The 9,944-nt window shown below is 30.0% G+C and overlaps 1 protein-coding gene and 1 non-coding gene across 2 annotated transcripts; one reads left to right on the top strand and one right to left on the bottom strand.

The window, feature by feature from the left end:
* Positions 1-244: 244 nt before the first annotated feature.
* TRNAS-GCU (transfer RNA serine (anticodon GCU)) lies at positions 245-326 on the bottom strand. The gene has a single exon. It is a non-coding gene; the product is annotated as a tRNA-Ser (tRNA).
* Positions 327-414: 88 nt separating this feature from the next.
* Positions 415-3,307, top strand: GCR1 (G-protein-coupled receptor 1). The gene is made up of 9 exons (XM_079017217.1): positions 415-716; positions 1,421-1,452; positions 1,591-1,760; positions 1,888-2,000; positions 2,074-2,175; positions 2,294-2,350; positions 2,425-2,568; positions 2,730-2,800; positions 2,922-3,307. Exons 1-9 carry the CDS (start codon positions 534-536, stop codon positions 3,031-3,033), a joined length of 984 nt encoding a protein of 327 aa, XP_078873343.1. The 5' UTR covers positions 415-533; the 3' UTR covers positions 3,034-3,307.
* The last annotated feature ends 6,637 nt before the right edge of the window (positions 3,308-9,944 follow it).

Below are 9,944 nucleotides of genomic sequence, written 5' to 3'. Positions count from 1 at the left end.
AAAATGTACTAATGACATTAATCATATACTTTTGTAACTTCTAGGTATACATACATAAGAGTTTAGGCATTTATTCTCCAAAAAATAAGACATACAACACCAAAATGTACTAATGACATTAATCATATACTTTTGTAACTTCTTTAAAAAGAAAAAAGAACCAAAATGTCCGTTGGTTCAATCATAATAACATCACCAAGTGCAAATTAGATGATAACACTTGAACAAAAAAAAAACAAAAAAACGTCGCCTGAGAGATTCGAACTCTCGCGGGGAAACCCCATGTACTTAGCAGGCACACGCCTTAACCACTCGGCCAAAGCGACTTTTGTGATGGAATCTTATGGGTACATTTCTTATTATTTTAATCATTCTAGACTACAAAGTCCAAAAACCCCACTAGAAAAAGCAAGATGTGAGATCGTATTGTTTCTTCTACCCGAAGAAGTTGATTTCATAATTTTGATAATGAAATTCTTCTGGAGTATCAGCTGAAATCATACATTACACGAAATCAGAAGCCTTGGTAGAAAATGGCGACAGTTCAGGCGGTTTTAGGTAATTTGACGGCGGGAGAACGTCATGTTCTGACTGCGGTGAACTCTGGAGCCTCTACTCTATCACTGTTAGGTTCCGGATTCATAGTGCTTTGCTACGTGTGTTTTAAAGAACTCCGCAAGTTCTCCTTCAAGCTCGTTTTCTTCCTCGCTCTTTCAGTAAGTCTCTTTCTATTGAAATTCAGATCGATTTGAATTAAATTTCAGTTGTGAAATATATTTGACAATTGTTGTAGTGGTTTTAGTTAAGTGCTCTAGTAAAGTCCAGAATACAACATCGATTTGTTTATCTGTCTGTGTTCATTGTTTTTTCTGGACCTTATGTTATGATCCCTATAAATGATTTCAACATAGAGCATGCTACGGTTTGGAGTTAATTGAATATCTCTTTCATGGTTGAATTTTGACATTTAGGAACGGATTGTGGTGTGATGATTTGGTTGAAATGATAGCTTCATCAACCCCCCCTACACACTTGGTTTCTATTAGATCAATGTATTCCATTTTACATTTAAATTGGAACAAACCTTGAGCGGATGGCTGTGTTAACTTTATTCTTTGTAATAGAATGTGATTTTGCTCTAGTATATGCATTTTGGTGCTACTGAACCTCTGCTGGGATCAACAAAGCATGACCTTTCAATTTTAAGAAATTTATCACTTTACCCTTTTAGCATGCTGTGTGATTGAGGCTTGTTGAGTTCTTCGCTTAGACTTCCATTTACTTAACTTGTTGAATAAAAGGTCACATAGTCATTTGTTCCTATGTAAAAACCAACATTTTTTCTGCATAAATCAATCTGAATTCAGGGCTGAAAGGTAATAACTTACGTTTTTTTCTTTCTTTGCTGTTCTTGTTGCAGGATATGCTTTGCAGCTTTTTCAGTGTTGTTGGGTATGGATACTAAGTGAAGTGGAATAAATTTGCTTCTTCTTAGAGTTCTGTATTCACTAACATGGATTTCTATATATGTAGTGATCCATCTAAAGGATTCTTGAGTGACTAAATACTACTTTTGTATTATATATGCAGTGATCCATCTAAAGGATTCTTCTGTTATGCCCAAGGCTACAGCACTCATTTCTTTTGTGTGGCATCTTTCCTTTGGACAACTACTATTGCTTTTACTCTTCATCGTGCAGTTGTCAAACACAAAGCTGATGTTGAGGATTTTGAGCCCATGTTTCACTTGTATGTTTGGGGTATGCACTCATGATCCCTTTACTTAACCAAATAGATTTGGTAAATTATATGTTCCCTGAGCCATTTCACATTCCTCATTAATGAGATCTAAATCGGATTCTTTTTTCTTTTTTCTTTTTATCATAGGAACTTCACTTGTTATGACAGTTGTCCGATCTATTGGTAATGAACATGGACATGTAGGAAACATAGGTCGTGTAGCTGCATGGTGCTGGACAGAAACCGGAAGAACAGGAAAGGTTGTTAGTTATGTTTTGTCATTACCAAAACTTGAAGGGTAAAAAATGTAAATTTATTTTCTTTGTTGTACAGGCTGTCCACTTCTTTACATTTTATGCACCTCTTTGGGGGGCAATTCTTTTCAATGGGTTCACTTATTTTCAAGTGATACGCATGCTAAACAATGCAACACGTGTAAGTTTATATTGTTTTCTACTCATGTTGCCTTTCATTGTGGCTTTTTTTTTTTGTTTATATGGGTTACAATATGTCGATTTGGATATTGTGTAAGGACAATTATTGTAAATTTCAGATGGCAGTAGGCATGTCTGATCGGGGTTCTCAGTCAGATACACGTGTAGACATGAAGGTTTCAACTTATTACCAATTTATTCAACAATGTTTTATTTTTTTTTAACAAATAATTTTTTTCTATTTGTATAGGCTTTGAACAGGTGGGGGTACTATCCATTGATTCTTATAGGGTCATGGAGTTTTGGAACAGTCAACCGTATTCATGACTTTATAGAACCAGGTCATAAGCTTTTTTGGCTTTCTATTCTTGATGTTGGAATGGCTGCATTAATGGTAAACACATTTATATCTCTTTACTTTTTTATTTATAAATTACCATGATTCATGGTAATTTAATTTTTGACAATATATATATATATATATATATATATATATATATATATATATATATATATATATATATATATATATATATATACACACACATTTTGCAGGGTCTTTTCAACTCAATAGCATATGGCCTCAATTCTTCGGTGCGACGTGCAATTTATGAAAGACTGGATCTGTAAGTCTTTTTTTACTGTGACTGTGACTATGAAAAAGACGATAATGCCCTCCACACATCTTTTTAAATTGTTGTGTTGATTTGACTTTTGGTTATAAACTATTATTATTATTATTTCTAGGTTACCGGAAAGTTTGAGAAGATGTTTCCCGAAGAAGTTAAAGTCAAGAAGTCAACAACAGCAACACGAAAGTGAACTGGTCTCTTTGAGAATTGAAGACCAGCATCAATAGCTGAATGACCAAACCAACCATTTCCGAATGTCTTTCTTTCCAATTCCCATCAATGAAATACCGAAAATGCCCTTAACGACAATGACCAAGTTATCGATTTTGGTTTGTTTTTTTTTTATTTGGATAAAAAGGCAACAACAGCAATCAACGGTATCTTCAAAGTTGTTCCTTTTCTTGTAGTGATTCTTGTAGAAACTAACTAGCATTTGAAATGCCAATGATGTAAAGTAATGTGTTACTCTTAATAGTTTGGTCAAATATTTATTTGGTTTGAGATTTGTTATATATTTTAGTTGATTGATTGTTTTGGGGAAAAAATTAGTATGGTTTGTAATAATTCTTTTATTGGTTTGTGCTTTTTTATAAGTTTCTAAATGTTTGTTCTATCAATAAGAAGGTATAATTTCACAAGTGATAAAAATATAAGTAAATATCTATGGAGATGGATTTTTACAAGATTTTAGGGGCTGTTTGATAGTTGATGAGTCAATGTTTGATTGAGTAAGACTTGGCCCTGAATTTGACCGAGTAAGAGACATTTTAGAGAAATCAAAACCGAATCAAAGGGTTTTAACCGAATATAGTCATACTTAACCTCTAGACCCAGGAAGAGATGATGGTATAATATCCGTAGATTGAACAAATTAAATCATTGGTCATACAAGGTGTATTTGACCTACAGTAATCTACATATGAATTAACATTTTACTTTTCTCTATACAGTCATATCAAACATACATGATTTGGTTCAAGATTCAACTCAATGAAACAATTATGACAACTCAAATCCTTCTTTATTTTGAAGCCATTGAATCCCCTTTTACTCTATACATATGGTGTCACATATTCTAATTGTCCACCGCAGAAATTAGATTTGATGTGGGAAATATATCACTTTTTTATAGTACTTTTTAATATTCAAAAGTGTAATTATCACCATTTAAGTCAACTGCAAGTGACCCGAGACATTGATATGTGTGTATCAACCGAATAAAATCATTAGTAAACTCTTCTTTAAGCAATTATTGTATTATTATTAAATGTGACTTGAGAATTGATGATCCAAAATAAACTTAATGTCAATTTTAATGGGATAAGTATTTGTCGTGTATGGACGAGGGGATAATTGAAGCATGCAAATAGTGTGTCTTTGAAGTTAGGGTTAGCTCACTTAGCTACCAGGGTGTCTAGCAATGAGTTACTAACAAGGTCATGAGTTCTATTATAGACATATACTAACTTGGTTGAAAAAAAAATTATGTCTTTGTGTGTGTGATTATTGTGGTTTATTCCTAACAAGTATCTTAAAAAACTTACGAGAAAATTATGGTCCATTTGAAGAAGGATTTTTTTTATGAATGAATATCTTGTAATTTCTCTTTTAATATATAATCATAGAAGACAACACTAATGAGGATGTAAGATCTAGTTTTGATTAAAAGTGGGGCCGATATGTAATGCAAGAAATATGAAAAGAAAACTATAAATGAGACATCAACGGAATTGATGTTTCACCAACCATGTACGTTGATAATCTCCATAAAAAATGATGTTTCATAACTCATAAACCATGTTATGTGTATTTAGAGGGTGTTTGAGAATACTTTTAGAATAATTTTTGGTTTTTAATTTTTTCAAAAAATAAAAAAAAACCAAAAGGTGTTTGGATAATTTAAAAGTTCTTTTGAAAATGATTTTTGGTATAGAAGAAAAGAAGGAGTTTCTAAAAGTCACAAAAATTTTGTTGTTTTACCTATAAAAGTTAAAACAAAAGTTCTTTTATTTATTCAAACACATTTTAAAGAGCTTTTTTTTTGCAAAAAGTCACTCTACCAAAAGTCATTCTACAAAAAGGACTTTTGATACTTAAAAGTAATCTCAAACACTCTCTTAGATTATTTTTATTGATGAGAGCGGCTAGCTAATATTTTGTTTTAGAATATGTCAAATAATTTATAAAATATGAACAAGTAGCAAAATATTGAAAATAGTAACAAAATGTATCAATATATGGTTTTAAAGTAAATTGTTCGTTTAAGTTGAAAGTACTTATCATTTTTTAATATATATATATATATATATATATATATATATATATATATATCACCTCAAATTTGTGTGGGATTGGCCAAGGCCATTCTTACACCCATATAGCTACATCTTTGATTGATAGTACTTTGTAAACCTTTTTTGTTTCTAACCATTGAACATGTGCTTAAATCATTTCAGGTATAATGTATTTCAAGGTCGGCCCTAGAGGGAGGGCAAGCTGGGCGACCGCCTTGGGCCTCGCAAAATCTCGGGGCCCCCAAAACTTATAATATATATATATATATATATATATATATATATATATATATATATATATATATATATATATATATATATACTTACTTTTGGATTATATAAAATACGATTCACAACATAAGAAAGATATGCACTTTAGCTGAGATGGTTGAAGCGCATGAAATTTTCAAGTAATGGAAGGGGCTGTGTTCAAATCTCGTAGCTAGCTTTTTTTTTGTGCTTCGTTATGGAACCCGATGGAAGCGGTGAAAATAGAGGGAAAATAGACAATGACTATCGGAAAAATAGACACTATTTTGAAATGACTTTTCAATTCTTAAAAAACACATTTAATCACTTCATAATCTTATTTCCAATCTAAATTTTCCACATCTATGAGAGTGACCTGCAAATAGAAAAGAAAACAAGAGACGTTCCAAGGTTGGGGGTATGTTTATTTAAATAAATTAAAAAAATCAAGGGCAAAATAGTCTTTTTAGGTGAGACATGGATCAAGCGTGTAACAAAAACAAACAGTAGGAACCTTCCGAGTTAAAAAATAAGTTAGAGACTAAACACACAAATTATCATAAACCATAGGTATCTTTCGTGTAATTTACTCTTCAAAAAAATGATATTTTCTCACCAAACCAAATCCTAACACCCATGACCTAACAATGTCTACTCAACCCTTTAGTACACTTACTTGAGTTATGGATGAAGCATGTACTTATCACTTTATGAGGTCAAATGTCCACATCTCGATCATTGTGGTTTCTAAGAATAAATTTCCAAACAAATATCACGTCAAAATTTTACCTATAAAGTAAAAGATGAAACCAAATTCCTACTACATATAGTAAAAGTTGTGAATTCAACAAATTTATTAAATTATGTTTTAATATTTACTGAAAACCAAAATAATCATAATAAGTAACAACGACAATACCAAACATACGGATGTGCAACCAACTTAATAATAGGGGTGTCAATCGACGGATGACACAACAGAACAAACATATACTACATAAAATGAAATTGGTACAAACAAAATTTGAATTTTCATTTGAGTATGTATGTAAATATTATAAGTTGTTTGATTGATAGAGAGGGTTAAAATTCATATAAATAAGGGATACATAAAGTGTTATGATTTAACCTAAACCCAAAGGTTCTTTGGCCTAAACCCTAAATGCTAACATACTAACATCTCTCTACACTTTTATCAAACTAGAATTAAACAAAAAAAAACAGAAAACATAGATGAAGATAAAAAAGGTCGATGGAGATCAAGAATGTGAGTCAACAACGATAGCTAGATCTGGATGCGGCGGTGGCAACGACAATTAGATATGGAGGTAGCGACGAACAAATTCAACGATTATGGTGTAGACGAAAACGGCGGTGAAAGTAGTTAGGTTTCTGAGGATATCTGTTGAAAGGTCTAGTATATTCAAGAGTCATATTAAAGTGATATTGTTAAATAACATATGATACTAATGGGTCACAGTAACAACAATTTTATACAATTTATTATTTATTAGAAGTTAATTTTAATAAATATTCAATAAAACTCTTATAATTAAATTGAAAATTATTTATTTCATGAAAATAATAATTTTCATTAGCAAGTAACATTATATTATTTCATATAGTATGAATTAATAAGTCATGCACAACTTTTTGGACTAACTGGAAACATTTTTGTCTTTTACTCAAAATACAAAGTTTATATTTTATAAACATTGAGTTTATAAAATTTATACTAACTTTTTTTATATATAATTTCAGAATTTGCATAAAAGAAAGAGAAGTATGGCTTTCCAATTTGTTTATTAAAAATGTACAAGCATGGGAGAACGCATGTTTGGACATGCTTATGACATGAGGACATGTTTGTCTAAAGTTAAAGGACCTAATAGTTGAAGACTTCACTTTAAGACACTATATAATGAGCCTTGCATTCTTGAAAGCTTTGCCCCGTTCTTTCTTCTTCTTGGCCGAGAGCATCTTCCATCCCTCTTCATCTCTTCTCTAGTCTTTCAATTTGAAGATTTGATGCTTGCATTTTGCTCTCTTTGAACCATATTTGGGTTTGGTTCAAAACTTAAGACTTTTACCCAAAGAACTAGCATTCTACATCAAGTTGAGTCATTGTTGGTGTCTCAAAAGTTCCACATTCTTCATCAACTTCCAAGCCTCCCAAGAGGACCCAAAGAACTACATCGTTTGTTATTTCTTCATCCTTCCTTTGGTTGGTGTTTAATCTTTCTATAACTTGCAAGAAGATCCTTGGTGGGTATAAAATGTTGATATTATTTAAAAAAAAAAATAAAGACTTCTGTTGCCATATTTTTCTAATTTATGAAACTATTTTTGAACTAAAACCAAACATCTATAACTTTGGCGAAGACGGAAACTACAAATTTGATAAAGATAGATTTGGAATGGGGGCTAACCAGAGACAATGACGACTCACTAGAGAAGAATAGAGACAAAGCTAGGAGATGAGGCAACAGAAGCAACGACAGGTTGGTACCACTAGAGAGAAAAGAAGAAAATAAGATATTTGAAAAAGGAAGATGATATTTAGGAGTTCTTACATTGATTGCGTCACTGCCAACTACGGTCCCAATAATGAGTCAATTAGAAGAGAGAATTAAGAGTGTTTGATTCTGATAACATATAAATATTATAAGTTGTTTGGTCGATAGAGGATCTTAAACCTCATATAAAGAAGAATACATTTTGGACTTTGACTTAACCTAAACTGTAAGGGTTTTGGCCCTAAACCCTAAAAGCTAACATACTAACAAGTTTTAGTGTAAAAAACACAACGACACATCGTATTGTGTTCTTGCCCAAAATCCAACATAATATTAACACATGTTATATATATATATATATATATATATATATATATATATATATATATATATATATATATATATATATATATATATATATATATATATATATATATATATATAGGAATAAGTTCATGTGAGAAAACATTTTAAAGTGAGAACATGAGGACAAATATCAACAAATCAATATATATAATTTATTAATTAAAAAAATTATGTGACTTGGGCATTTCGGCTGTGCACATTATATTTAATGATAATTCAATGTTAATTTCCTACGATTATGGAAAATTTAATATTCTATAATTTACATAATAACAAACAATCCAATTAGAAACTAGTAATCTTATGATTTCCACGTTTCAAGCTTGTGTTATACTGTATCCATTTTCATCTTCAACGTGTTTTCCATTCAACCTTGTTCTCCATTATAAACAAGTAATTGTAATTCATAACAATCCATTTATGGATTTGTTATTCCCCCGCATACCTTCAAAACAGAATATATTCGCCTCAATACAGAATATTGTATCATGATTTTTATGTACTGCCAAAACTTCATACTCAAAATTACATACACTCTTGCATTCACTGTCAAATACTTGTTACTCAACAACTTCAAATAAATAAAAAATACAGAACCCCTAATTTCCAAATTAAAACATTCGCGCATATATATATATATATATATATATATATATATATATATATATATATATATATATATATATATATATCCTACTTAATAAATGAAGATCAATTTTGCCATTTGTCCTTCTCTCATAAAATTAGTCATATGTCATTTTGTCATAATTTAAGATATATTTATTTTCCACTTGTCATTACTTTAATTTTCATTTTCAATATATCATTAATTTAGTTTCCATAAATTAAACCTACCATTATGACTATTAATTTCAAATTCAATTTCAAATAAATTTACAGTTTAAACCTTTATGTTTAACATTTTGTTATAATTAACCCGTTTAGTACACACTAAACACATAATTTTAATTTATTTATTTTTTGCATGTTTTTTTTCTGATAATTTTCACTTATTTCAATTTCAAATTCAAATAAAATTTCTATTTAATCGTTCGTACTTAACATTTTGTTTTAATTAACCCGTATAATATACGGGTCTCACAACTAGTATATATATATGCTACAAAATTTGTATATAATCAAAACCCTGAGATTCCAAACTCAAAATAAGCTTCATCAGCTGATAACTTCACTTATATTTGAAATCTCAACAAAAAAATTTCACAAAAACCTTGTTTTCATAAACCCTAATTAGAATTCTTCAATAAATAAAAAAACAAAACCTTTATATTACCTGACTCAATGAACAACACATCGACTTCACCAAGATCAACATTGAAAATCCGTTAAAGATTTTGTCAATCCTTGCTAACGGAATTAAAAAATATTTGGGGAGATTTTTGTGGGAGTGATTATCAAACGTACGTTTGACTTCTGCTAGAGTTACCTTTATTATCACAAATGTCATTTACATAATTACCCTTAAACGTCTATAAATATGTATAGAATATATTTTTATATTTAAATCATTATAGAATACAACTAATATCTGGTTCATTCATCGTTAATTAAAAAAATCTAGGGGATGAATTGTGTCCTCATATTTTCACTTTAAAGTTTGTTCTCACGTCCCATATATATATATATATATATATATATATATATATATATATATATATATATATATATATATATATATATCGTTTTGTATAA

Source organism: Lactuca serriola, chromosome 8, assembly GCF_051521515.1.
Source record: "Lactuca serriola cultivar US96UC23 chromosome 8, Lser_US96UC23_V15, whole genome shotgun sequence".
In the NCBI taxonomy this organism is placed as follows: domain Eukaryota; kingdom Viridiplantae; phylum Streptophyta; class Magnoliopsida; order Asterales; family Asteraceae; genus Lactuca; species Lactuca serriola.
The sequence above is the reverse complement of the archived record's forward strand: the minus strand, read 5'-3'. Positions and strand labels throughout refer to the sequence as shown.